Source organism: Vicugna pacos, chromosome 4 (genome assembly GCF_048564905.1).
Source record: "Vicugna pacos chromosome 4, VicPac4, whole genome shotgun sequence".
In the NCBI taxonomy this organism is placed as follows: domain Eukaryota; kingdom Metazoa; phylum Chordata; class Mammalia; order Artiodactyla; family Camelidae; genus Vicugna; species Vicugna pacos.
In genome coordinates, this window is record NC_132990.1 from 38097509 (window position 1) to 38111362 (window position 13854).

The 13854-nt window shown below is 42.2% G+C and overlaps 1 protein-coding gene across 21 annotated transcripts in view; it reads right to left on the bottom strand.

Annotated features, from left to right (window-relative positions):
* Window positions 1–13854, bottom strand: part of TRPM3 (transient receptor potential cation channel subfamily M member 3) — an 846268-nt gene that overhangs the window by 110181 nt on the left and 722233 nt on the right. For 17 of the 21 annotated variants that reach the window (XR_012072024.1, XR_012072026.1, XR_012072025.1 and 14 more), the window contains 6 exons: window positions 7267–7302; window positions 6956–7096; window positions 5879–5908; window positions 4833–5122; window positions 3964–4192; window positions 1728–1895 (listed from right to left, as the gene is read on the bottom strand). Coding sequence is in view for 4 of the 21 variants with exons in the window: in XM_031677179.2 (XP_031533039.1) it covers window positions 1728–1895; window positions 3964–4192; window positions 4833–5122; window positions 5879–5908; window positions 6956–7096; window positions 7267–7302 (894 nt within the window). In the remaining 17 variants the exon portion in view is untranslated. The remainder of the gene's footprint in view (window positions 1–1727; window positions 1896–3963; window positions 4193–4832; window positions 5123–5878; window positions 5909–6955; window positions 7097–7266; window positions 7303–13854) is intronic. The other 4 variants (XR_012072021.1, XR_012072017.1, XR_012072014.1 and 1 more) reach the window with 1 other exon arrangement.

Consider the following 13854-nt stretch of genomic DNA (forward strand, 5'->3'; position numbering starts at 1 on the left):
ATGTCAGGGCTGTGTCATACTTGACACAGAGGGCCCAGACATCACGTTCGGATTCCCTCTACTATGTGGTGGACCAAACCAGCTGAGCACCTACATTTGAGACTAGGGAGAAATTCTTTGCATCCCTTAGCTTTATCAGGTAAAAGCATGGCCAATGGAGTCTGCATGCTCGGGTTCTAATCTCAGCTTTGCAAACTAACTGACTGGGTAACCGTGGGCAGTTTAACCTGGGTCTCAGCTTCCTCATCTGTAAAATGGGATAATAACAGTACCTATTTTGTGGGATTGTTGTGAGGAGCCCATGAGTAAGTATATATAAAGCACTTAGCACCATTATAACAATATTAGCAAACATTTATCAAGCCTTACCATGTGCTAGACACCACTCTACCTTTGTTTACATGTACTTGTGAGGTAGTAATAATAATAATATTACTATTTCCATGTTAGAGGTAAAGAAACTGTGCCTGAGGTCCCACAGTGATTAGGTTATGGGATAGGATTCTGGCTCCAGAGTGAATACTCTTTAACCCTCTGCTGAAGTAGCCTATAAAGATTCGGTATTTCTATGACCAATGTTTTTGCTAATGATCAAAATAGTATTTCCTACCCTTGAGGGGGTTCAGAGGCTAAAATTATGGTAAGATCTTTAGGGAAGACACTTATCTGATCCTATCATAGTAGGAAGCTGACTCCTCCATTGATTATATAAGGTCCTGAAACTGAAAGCAAACATTGGATTTGAACTCAGTGAGTCAAAAGCTGTGAATAATTAACCAATCCAAAGAACGGTCTGATGCATATATCCTGCTGTACTTGGGGCTGGGAATGTGCCTGCAAATAGCTCTTTAGGAAGGACCTACTTACTAGAAAGAAGTAGCACTTATCTGGAGGAAAGACAATTCACAGGACAATCCCACTAGGATAATAATGCAAAGGCCTTTGTCACCTGAGCAAAACCAATTTTTGTTTTCTCCTGCTATGACTTCTTCTGGGTCATCATGGTCACTGGTCAGTGTGGTGGGGAGGGTGGGGGATATCCAGGAAGCCCTGTGGAGTTGTTGTCTGATGTCTCCAAAGCTTTAAAGCTCTGTTTGTCCCTTTAACAGCATGCAATATTTTTAGACTTTGGATACAATCCAGTGGCAGTCACGCTGCTCTGGCGGGGGCTGCGGGAAGCTGTCCCATGCCCAGCTGCCCCGTTCCCCCTACAGAACAAAGCATCCCTGCTCTATAATTATACCAGGAAGAGCTAATAAAAGCCTTCCATACAAACCTCAAAATTCAATTAGTCCTGCATTTGTGAGCCTGACCTCGAAGACAGAGAAAGGCTTAGCTTCTGATCAGCACAACAGTTCCAGCTCAGTGAAGCCGGCTGCTCCCAAATCAAATTCCCTTTCTGTCTTCGTGTGCTAAGACTGCCACATTACCTGGTTGTTTATAAAGCATCGTCTGTTTGGAACATACAGGGTGTCTCACTTTTGAATTTCACTGGGTTGTCCAGTGCCACTGACCCTGGCTGAAGGATTTCACATAGAATTAGTCCCTATAGTTATGTTATTTGTGCAGAGAGAGGCCACTTTTATAACGTCTTGCTCTCAAAACTTAAATGAAAGCACCTGCTGGGAGGCTGGCCTCAACAGTTATTATATCTTGAGCCATATTAACAGGAGAGGTGGATTAGGGAGTCTCTCCCCTCGGATAATAACTGCATAGCTTTTTCTTACTGTCAGTTCCATGTCCTCCTCGTCTTTTTCCTTTGTGGGCTTTTCTGGTTCTTCCTGCTCCTTCTCTTGGAGGTGGATTTCCTGGGCCTGAGTCATATAGGGCATATCGTCTTTGTTCTTGAACTCCAAGCTGAGAATTGAAGGAGGAAGTAGAATTCCCAGAATTACCTAAAGTAATAATAATGATAATAATAATAATCACATTTAAAGGATTAAGATAAGGGTGGTCGCTTAGAGTCAGAGAGCCTGGGGTGTGAGGTCTGTGTGTGTGTGTGTTCACGTGTGGGTGGATGCGTGTTGGTTGTGCCCTGAGTGAGGACCTGGATATCTGAACCGCTAAGCACATCCACGCTAAAGGAGTCACTTCTGCCCACGCTGGAACTGTTAATGCTCAGTAGCTCAGTCTGATTTTGGAGAAAGCAAGCATCTTACCCAAATACATCTCACCTGATTAACACCTACTATGCATGGGGGAAACTGAGAAAAAGACCCTATTTAAGGCAAAAGTGGTAAAGAATTCAGATTCCCATTTAGCCATTTGATAGCTCTTAACTTTGTGAAATCAATTCATACATATGTCCACTGACATTCAGTTGCTAATATGCCAAGTGGAGTTGATTATGTGTCATGTGGCTATCTCTGTAAAAAATACTGTCCTAAGTTGACCTTGAGAAAGTCCACGTTGGAAAGCATGTCACTCATTTTGGAGAGATTCCCCCTCAGCATTTGCTGCTGTCCAACAGAAACTGAAACACACACACACACACATGCTGTTATCACTATGAAAATCCCTCTGCACAAGTGCCCTAGGAGGCCTAGCACTATATTTCTCTCATGAATAAACAACATGCTTAAGTCTCCATGTGACTAAATTCACTGGCTTTTCTCATGAGAGGGCAATAATCTCATTCTCCCTTGGCAGGGACCAAGTGCATTTCTAAATGTTAATACTGACATCTGACTTGTGTTCCCCAAATCCTCTCCCACCTCTTCCCTCAATCTTAAAATGGTTCTGTGTATAAGGCTTCTGAATATGAACCTCCTTGAAGAAAGTATACCAAAATGAGGAGCTAACAGAGGTCATGAAGGGTAAGTAAAAATTATCCTCAAGTAATGAGGCAAGAACAGCCTGTGCTCAAATGCCCAGGGACTTGAGAGCAGCTAAGGGAAAAGGAAGAGTGGTGACCCTGACTCAGGGTGCCTGGCAGGCCTGGGAAGGCTCAGGTGGCATGCCTGGCAGCCTTTAGGGGACATGACACCCTGTCCTCGGAGCTGAGAGCCAGGCTTGGCGGTCATCAGCAGAGCGGTGATGGAATGCCCATGACCTACTTCACGGAATCCTTCTGTGACTCTGGGCCAAGAGCCCACAGAAAAGGTGGGATGTGGGGTTGGGATGCTGGTTCAATCAGAGTGACCTCAGCAGATTGCTCTGGTTTGGTGGCCCTTCTGCTTTGGGCTGACCTCAGAGTTACTTAGATCAGGTAGTTCTAGGTAATTATGAGCCTGGCTGGCTTCAGGTGGAACAGCCACAAACTGTAAACAGACAAAGCAATTTAAAACATTCTTTCAATCTTCCCCTCCCATTTTTTTGTCTCTTTTTAAAACTTTTATCAGTTTTAATGTTTGTAAAACACTGAAGAAAACATACAAAGTCAAAAGCCACTCATTATCCTACTTCTTGTATATTCAACCCCAGGGATAACCACTACAAACAGTTTACCGTATATCCTTTCTGTTTTTCTTAAACAATGAAGTTATATATATATATATATATATAACTGAGAATTGCATGGACATGCTTAAAAAAGAAAAATGGACTCAGGCCCTATATATGCCTGAAGAAGAGATCAGGATATCTAGCAACAACTTTACACATAAATCTATCTCATTTTTATTTTGGTTCAGGCTCGCATGCAGGTAAAAGGTTGCCTGAGTTTCTCCTGGGGCAGCATGGCTTGTGCCAGAGTAAATGGTACCTCCTGTGGTACCCGTGTGTGACCAACATCTTTGGAGAAACATTTATATCTAGGCATGATTTAGCAGAAATTGAGGCAAGCCCTCATCTCTGTATTAAAAAGAAAAAAACTCATTATACAGAAGACTCTGATGCACAGTTGGGGCTCAGAACCACCCTCCTGAGATAAGAAAATGCCTAACACCACTGCAGATTTGGCTTGGAAAACTCCGAGCAACCCTCTGGTCCTCATAGCCAAAAGGGCCTTCTGGGCGCGCTGACCTTGAGGCCTGAGTTCTTGCGCATCCGGAGCCGCCCCATCCACATGTCTGTGAGCAACATCTGGCTGCACGTGTGCGCGATGAAATCGCGGTGCTTGGCGGCCACTGCGAGCTGCAGGCATGTGGCATTGCTCCAGTTCTTCAGTTCATATGTCAGCAGTTTCATGGCCAGCTGCTCATCCTGCTTGTAGGACTGGTCCAGAAGCTCCACGGCCAGCTGGCCAAAGTCCCTGAAAGAGAGAATGAGGTGCTGTCTTTTGGCCATCTTGGAAACTTAGCTGAAGAAAGTGGGGACCCATTGGCCAAGCCATAAAGGGTGGTTGCTATGTGCTCTGGCTGTTTCTTATGGGGTCTAGTTTGTTTATTCATTCATCCAGCCAACCCCCGTGAATCATTTACTGTGTGCCACATACCATGTTTAGAACTGAGGGTGTATGGTCCCTGTATTCAAGGCCCCCAGTTGAAGGAACATGGATGGGGAAGCAGACTCAAAAGATCAGAGTGCAGTGTGTTGTCTTCTTAAATGTGACAGACCTCAGATCATAGCTGAGCCTTGTCAACCCCAAGTGTGTGATCTTGGAGAAGTTACTTAAAGTCTCAGAGTCTCATTTTCTTCAGGTGTAAAACATGCATCATAAGGGGACCTACCTCTTGGGGCAGTTGAGAGGATGAAATGAAATCTATGCATCTGTAGGTACCTCTGTATCTAGCACCATGCACCATAAATGTTAATTATTTGTGTCCACCCTCTGTGTGCACTATTGGGGTGATACTGTCTCCTCTTAAAGTACTGGGTAGCTCAGACAACAGTAGTTGGGGTCCACCTTCCCTTCTCTTCCCCCGACCTCCCCATTTGCTGGGCTGTCCAACCTGGAGTTGTGGTTCAGCTCCTGGGAGATGTCATCGACCATGTCATTTTCGGAAGCCTCATGAGCCATGGCTTTGCAGAGCTTGCAGGCCACCAGGGCCTTGGCCATGGCCTCCTCGCCATGCTGCCAGAAGAAGAGGGCCATCTTCTGCCGTTTCATCAGGACAGCCCACACCATCAGCTCATGGAAAGGGAAAGGGAAGTGGTTGATCTCTGGGTCATCCAAGTCAATGTCCACCTCTTCTTCACGCTTCTTGGTTGTCTTCCTTCCTCGCCTCAAGGGAACATCATCCTGTAATTTTAGGGAAAAGACACAGAGGTTGAGTTAGAAATGAATTGCTTCAATTCAGTAAATAGTTACTGTATCTACCACTTGCCCAGCTCTGGGATAGATACAGAAGTGAACCATGCTATCCCATACATGCCTAACTTTAAAACAAGTTACAATAACTGCATAAGCACAGTTCTATGGGAACATGTCAGTGTTATACTTTAATTTTTTTAAGTATTTTTAATGGGTCCCCCCCTTTTTTTTTAACTTTTGCCCATTTTTTCCTGTACAGGTAGGGTTATTTGTACCTCATGGTGGACAACACTATCTTTTCCGGTGAAAGGACAAGGACATCCTATACTCACATTTGCATATTTGACAATAACCACATGAACAAAAGATGGGAGACAAGCTGTCTCAAGTTTCTGCATACTTCATTAGATACGTTTGTGAAGAATTTCTGGACTTTGGATCTGTTGCCATTTGTAAACATTCATGAGTAGATTTCATTTACTGGAATTTATTTGCTTCCTTGGCTTTCAAGTTAGGATTTTTTTTTTCAAACAGGATTTATTTTCCTGTTTGCAATACTAACATAACCTCATGATAGAATTTTTAAAGCTATTGTAAACCTGCCCCCTTGATACTGGGAAAAATTTCACTTTCTTATTTTAGAATCATGTACTGAGCCCTACCACTGGAATGAACTTACATACTTTAAAAATATGTAATAAAGAGAATAAATAATTGACACTAATAATTCGAGCAAACACTTACCTCCATTCCTAGCAGTTTCAAGGCTTTGGGCTGTTAAAAAAAAATGTTATACACAAAGTTAGACCTTTCTTTATAGAGGTAAGAAAAGAATCCTACTATATCTTAAACAGGTAATGGAACGAATCTATTGTACCATATAGCATTTATTCATTTCACTAAATAAAACACCCTAAGGGGAACCTATTTATAGAATTTCTAAGAGAATTAGGGATATAGTGATTTTAGAATTACAGAAAATTAGGAAACTGGAGAGGCATGAGATTTCCCAAGGGTAGAGCCTGCAGGCTTATTATCTCTTTTGTGGACCAAGATTTCTTCCATCTTCCTAAACCAACCCACTTGGCTGATATCTCCATGACATCAAGCACTTGAGTGAACAATGAAACATCCCATTAAACTATGAGATGTTTCTCAAACCTCGGAAAGACCTGTTATTTGAAGACTTGGGATAACTCAGAAATACTCTGTTTAGATGCTTCATGCTGGCTGTCTCTCTCTGCTGCTGTACAGTAGAGCAAGGGTGAGTGGGGCCAGAGGCACACGTGCTGATGGCAAAAGGCACTCCAGGGCACAGAAAAGTGTAAGCACACACAGAAGCACCACCGATCACACTGGCAATGTGAAAGACAGGCACAGACCAAGACGGAAGAGAAGGCAACTCAGCAAGTTATAGAATTAATTACAACTCATGTAGATAAAAAACTTTTGGTGGTGGTGGTGGGGGGGCGTCCTCAATAATTTACAGTATAAACAGATCCCAAGATCAAAAACCTTGAAAACTGCAGAGGTAGATAATAAGGTTGATTTGAATATAATTACTATTCTCTGATCATAAGGTACACTCTCAATGCCAGTTTCTGAGTTGAACTGGACCTAGCAAGGAAAAGAAAGACTTGTAACACTCAGCGCCATTTTTTCCCCTTTTTTTTCCCAACATTTGATGGCAGAGGGAAGAAGAGGCAGGGCGGTTGCCTTCTCATCTGATCTCCTCCTTGGAGACAATGAAGCCACACTCCAGATCTACCGCACCCCAGTCCTCCCAGGAGTCCAGGAAATGGAACCTGCCGCCAGCCTCACCCTCTTGGGGCCAAAGAGATTGTGGTAGAGCGTCCGGAAGCGCTTGCGTGTGTAGTTGCAGCGATAAGCCCCGCCCATCAGGTACTCAATCACCAGGCCGATGTCGATCAGGCTGATTCTGTAGTCTGGGGGCAGGTTCCCCTACCAAGGAAGAACGAAACAAACACACAAATCCAAAAGACAGTGTGGTTTACTAGGGATTCTATTCCACGTGTTCTATAACTATTTTAGAGTAAAATAATAATAATAATAGTAATAATAATGAAAAAAGAAAGATATGAATGTATTATTATGCTGGTTAATCAATTCACCTTAAAATAGATCCAACCGAAACCTGGATATTCTCGCTTGGAAAGAAGACACAAGTTAAATAAGAAGATGCAGTAATCGTCGGCAATAACAGAAAATCAAAATACTTATTCAAGTCTTCAGCTGGGGAGAAAAAAACACCAGTGTAGCAGAAAGAAACACAAGGCTAGACATGGCAAATGCTACCACTCCTCTCCACTGGGAACTAGGGTCCCCACATGTTCCCCCCTCGACCCCCTCGCTGCTCTGCTTCTGACCCAGGCTTGTGACTGTCCTCTTGCTGATCATTTATTTCTTCACACTCACTAAATGAAGACTCCTTCCAGAAGATGATTGTTATTACCAGGGACTTCATCAGGGGAAATATGCTTAGAGCTCCAATCTTCTTTACACAAAACTTCTATTAACAATGAAAAAAAATGGCACTTTTTTCATTAAAGGAGAGCAGGATGGATGTCATGACAAAGTCCTTTATGAACATCCCTTGTGTTTAAAGAGAAGGGGGGTGGAATGAGAGAAATAATTTTCTTAATGGAATATTTATTTTCCCAGAATTAAAGAGATTTTGCATATTTTCTTTCAAAGAATAGTGCTTCTTAAAGACCCAGAGCTATGGTATAAGTTTTAGCTGCCTGCACGTATAGATGCAAAGACAGAAAAGTTTTTTATTATTATCTACTCATTACTGGTTTCTACTTCAACAGTGAGCTCTATAGGGTCTGAGGAAAATTCTTGCTTTGTTAAGTCAAGGAAGAATCAGGTCTGTTTGTAGGAAATTCTAGGTTCACAGGGAGTTTCAGAGGAGAGAACTGATCAAGCCTTACTGTCTGGTTTAGTTCCCTGATGTGGGAGTGTGCTCTATACCATGAATGTCAAGGGCACTGTGTTTGTGGATATATTTTGAAGAGGCCCGAGGGCTTTTTCCACTCTGGGCTTTGTCTTTAATAGGAGACTCACCCAGGATGCTGTGTGAGCCTTCTGCCACTTCACAGAGGTGGCTCACAGTGATAGTGGTGGTTTTCCAACTCTAGTGGCGTCAGAACCACCTGGGGAACCTGGTGACAGTGCAAGGGCCTGGACCCTGTCCTGCTTCAATGTGTGAGCCTCTATAAGCTGAATGAGCTGTCGAGGTGATCTTGTGGTCAACTAAGTAAGGTTCGGGTGGGATTACACAGCAGAATTGGGAAATGCATAGTGTATGAAGATTATCATTGTCATTAGGAAATTAACTTACGTAGTTTTATTAACTGAAGGTAGGTTCAGTTCTCCTTACTCAGCTCTCCTATGGTCAACAGCATCCATTTGGCCCACTGTATCGAATCATCAGTCCTATAACACCATTTTTTAATTGTTTCATTTATCTTTGTATTCCCAATACCTGCTATATGACAGGCATTCAATATTTTTTTTTTTTGGTCACAAATGTGAGTAAGTGATAGAGTGAAATTAATTGACATGGTTGGGATCAAGTCTTAGTTTGGGGTTTTTCAGCATTATGTTCTTAGTAACAACTCACTAGGTCACTAGGCACAGTGTATGAGTCGCCCCCGGCTGAGAAAGCCCCAGGTCATGGGGAAGGCTGATTTGAAATACATACATGTACACCGCTGTGTCTGTATTCTCACTGGGGTAGGAACAAGGGGTAGCAACTGAAGCACCAACCCAAGAGACCCCAGTGCTGCTCTCTAGACCTCCTCGCTGCTGACAGACTTACTGCCTAGCCTCGCCCCCCGGGATCTACCTCTCCCTTGGCCTGGGCTGGCTTGGGGACCTAATTTGAGCCCTTTGAGCAGGATGGGACTGGGTGGGCATTTTATACAAGAGGGAAGAACCACAGAGCCCCTCCCATCCTTAACCTGGGCCGATGAGAACTCTATCCGAGTACCTCTTTACCTGAATTTTCCTGTCCCCAAAACTGCTTTCTCCTCTCCTCCCTACCTTTCTCAGAAGTTTGAAATCTCCTTTGAAGATTAGCGCCACAGTCTAACTGAATCTCCAAGTCAAGCTATCCCCAGGCTTATCAAGAAAGACCAACTGTCCAACTTCTTCATGTAAAGGCTTGGCAAACGTATAAAAATGGGAACTCAGTGGAAGATTTACCTTAAGATAGTAACTGTTCATGTATTGTTCTTTCTGTAAACATTCAACAGAATCTAAAAATATTGCCTGTGCAACCCCATGATTTGGGGGGAGGTTAACAAGGCTGTAGTTTCTGTATTGTCTGGCTCTCACTGGACAGTTAGACAAGGCTGTTATTTCAAGGGGAGAAGAGCCTGAGCACACTCAGGGCAGCCTCATCCCCATATACATTTGGCTTCTACAAGGATGGCCCCAGAGGATGCCCACCCCAGCCGTGCTATTCTCCTTGGCACTGTGAGGCTTGCAGGGGAGAGAGCACTAGATGCAAGCCAGCTTCTCTGGGCTCTGCCTGTTCTGCATAAATCAGCCACTTCCCCTCAAGGCCTCAGTTTTCTTCCCAGTTAAAGGGGTTGAACTCCATGTCCTCCATGATCTGTAATGTTTAAATACCAGGTTTCAGAAAAATCCCCAAAAGGCTTATTGTGATGCTACTTAAACGCAATCATAGCAAGTCTATAAATTTGTGCCTACTTTAAATCTTGTAAATTTCCTGAATTTAAAACTTGGGTAATAGTGAGCCTAACAGCTATATATTTTCTTTTGAGAAACCTATGTGTGAACATGAGTTAGAATGCTAAGAACAAGAATCAATGTTGCCTGAAGGCCAGTATTGAATGGCAACATTTATGCCTTTGAGGTGTCTATAAAAGCGAGTTGTTAGGAAAGTAATAATGATTAAATTCAAAATAAAAAAAATTTTAGAGGGACAACAGTTTCTGCAAAATTTTATGCAAATTCATAAAGGACTGATAGGCTTATATACTACCAAAGAAGGTGCTAGGATATTCTTTTCCTGGAAACTTCTTATATAAAGCTTGATTATTTCGGAGTGGTTTTTGTATGATCTGGTCTGAAGCAGGAGAAGGACTCGGTGACCCTTCCAGGTTACTGAGCTTTGAGTGAGGGCCTGAAAGGAACTGGCCTGTATTCTGTTTGACCACAAGGGGGCGATGGCTACCTAAACGAAGGCAATGAGGGTTCCTCCCTCACCAGTATTTACCTGCCTGTTCTGTTTTACATGTGTGAAAGGCAATGTAAAGGAATACAGAGCTGACGAGAAGATTTGGGAACAAAGAGAGAGTCAGACACTCTTTCTGAAGTGATATCCGGAGGAGGGAGAGCTTGTTTTACCAAGTAATGTGTTTGAACTCAGCCTGCAAGACTGATTGCATGTGCTGCTTTCCAGAGGCTTTTGGGAGTGGAGACATTGAGGGAAATTAGTTTTACAATTTTTTACTAGGGAGAATGGAAACCTTTGGGGAGGAAGAAATAGATTTCATAAAATGAATAAAATTGGGTACAATTTAGGCCTTCTAGGATGACTGTGCCCTGGGTGAACTCTGAAAGGGATGGCAGCACTGGTGAATGTCTGAGATGCTGGACAGGTGGTCTTCACCACCTGTGACCTGCAGATGTCACAGGTGTCCAGAGAGCAGCCACCAACATAGCCCCACAGTGGAGACAGAACTAGGATGAACTGTAGTCATCACTGCCCTCCATTTGACCCTGGATAGATCACTTCCTCTCTGTACTTCAGTTTGTGCTCTAAAAATAGGCAGTGTGGACACAGTTACTCCTAAGGTCCTATGTCTAAAGGTCCAATTGTTTGATCACTACCTGGCAAGCTGCTCGCTCATATTCCTATGCTGCCAGGTCACTCGGCAGAGATCCCTGTCCAGAACTTCCAGAGTTGATCCACTTTCCAATAATCCCCTGGAGTTTGGTTAGTGGAGATGGTGGTTCAGAGACAAGGGAGGACAGAGGGACAGACAGGGATGGGGTTATGCTCATAACATCCACCTCCTTTAGAAAAAGTCGAGACATTGCCACCTCATATACCAACAGGTAATGTCCAAAAACCTTCTGGAGGAGTCTTTCTTTGCTTGGCTCCTTTTCAAATAGGAAGTCAGTATACTGGAGTACTATTCATTCTGCCTGCTGTTTCTGTTATTCCTTGCTCCCCTTTTTGGTGATTACTTTGGTAACTGGTAAAGCCTGACACTTATTTCCCATTTCACGCCTTAACAACACATAGCAAGCCACAGGACTCAAATAATTTGGCCCACAGAATAAGAGAGAGGCTTGGATCTATGGGTAGGTAAATCTGACAACTTGAAAAGGTTGTCTCCTTTTTTCATGCTATGAGCTATGACTCTGAAGCTAAATTTTAATCCATGCCACGCCCAAGGATGTCTTTTAATTAGAAGAATAATTTAAACTCACTTATTAGATCTGCTCTTCTAAATGCACTCTGTGTTTTAGATGTCGGCTCATGTTATTACTATCAGATTTCAGCTGTTTAGGGAACTTTTTTTTCTTTGAAACTCATAATAAGCCTTCAAAATAAGACTGTTTCCTTCTGATGTATGTAAGGTGTAAAACGATAGCTGGTTGTCAGATTCACCAAGGGAGAGCGGCAAAAAGACCATCCTGGTGAAAATTCATGAGAAAAGAGGACATTCCCTCAATGTGTGGCATGGCAGTGGATTGGGCAACCAGTCTTTAAAAAAATAAGAATGTTTCTGCAAATTTGCATGGATTTAGCAGATGGGGTTATGAAAATGTCCTCTCTTTACCCAGTGTGTTTGAAATACTTTTTCTTAAAAATTCTGCCAAGTTCTAGGTCTTGATTCCCATGTAAGTGAATTTTAAATGATAATTTCACCACTACTCCTACATAATACTCAGATATCGCCCCCCTTTGGTGGGAAGGGATAATGCAGGCAGTCTGAAGTATTAGCACATTTAATTTAAGGAAGAAAAACTACTACTTTAAAACATACAGAGGCACAAATTGAGCAGACAGTTAGCTACTAAAATGGCAAGTTATATTTCACGGAAAAGCAGACAGACTTAGGCCACTCTGGTTTAATATGAGAGCATTGGTACATCCAATGGATTTATGCATGAAAATGGTTCAGGAAACTGGTTTGGCTTGATACCACTTTAAATTTCTGATTGATACTGAATAGTTAGCAACTCTACCTCATTGCTCCTAGATTGCTCCCTTGATATAAATAATTTGTAATTTTGAAACTAGATTTGAAACTATCCTTTGAAGCCCACAGAACTTCATGTTCAGTTTTGTACGTTTCAAAGGATAGTGGGACTTGGAGACGTCAAGCTGGTTAACTTACGATGGTCTGACAATTTCTAAATGCATTCTCTGGGCTCAAAAGAATTATTTACATTTAATTTTATAGACATATTATCAAACACTATGTTTAAGGTCCAGAATTGTGTTTCTAACTTTTGAACAGCATTCATTTTGTACCAGGGCTTATCACTTATGGATTAATTTTTTGGTCATAAATTACATCAATTAATATGTACATAAAGTCCTATCGATCAGAAAGCACAAAGTACACGCTAATTATTATGTTCCTTACTTCTGAAAACTGTCTAAGCTGCCCAAGATTTTCTTAGCATTTTGAAACTAGTTTTTGTAGATTTTTCATATCTTAATGGCATGAATTGCTGGAAGTCATCTGGAATCATCTGAGGAAGATGTGCACCAATATTAATTTCTCTCTCATTCACTTCTTAAAAAACTACAAACAAACCTCCCCCCCTCAGCTCCTTTCATCCATAAAACGTAGACACTTCCAACTCCTGTGGCTACCATTGTTATTCCTTCCTGCTCTCCAATAGTCAGACACTCACCTTTATCTTAGAAATAAATGGAGTCTGCATTTTCTGCCCCTATTTATTCCCAAGGGAAGGAACTAAACATAGGTTTTCACTTCTCTCCACCATACTGGCGCTCTCTTTTCCCATGAAAAGGGGTAAACTGTTTCTAAGCCAGTCTAGTACTACCCTGAATGATTTGTTTTCATATTCTCCTGTTACTAAATTAGTAAGCAAACGAATCCTTATATAACTATATTCTTGCTCTGTTATTTGGATCACACTTGAAAGAAAACTAAAACTACTCCTGACTGATAGTCCTTCCTCCCCAATCCTTACCATCCTGTCCTTTCTTGTTAGTCTCTATTATTTTTGACGTACATCTTTAGCTCAGAAAAAAAAAAACAACCTACCTTAAAAATCTCTACAGGCCTTCTACTAAATGTAAGCAAATGTAGGAGGCAGCTAATGGGATTTCAGAAAAAGGAAAATGACACTGCAAAGCAGAGTCCTACAGGGAAGAAAACCTATTAGGAGGAATTTTAATCATTTGTATTCAGTAAAATTTAACGGCAAAAATTCCTTTGAAAATCAGGCAAGACCTTGAGAAACTGGGTGATGGAGGTGGATGAATGACTTTATTTGAAGGCTTGGATTGGCCAATGGCTGGGACTGAGGGACAAAGGCACAGATTCCTTCAGTGACACAGACAAGATTAAGGTGAGGGGGGTACTATTTTACTTACTATTTTAGAAAAACTCAAGACATTTGCTGAACACAAGCAGCAAGTATCCTGGCAAAGAATACATGCTGGATGTGTACAC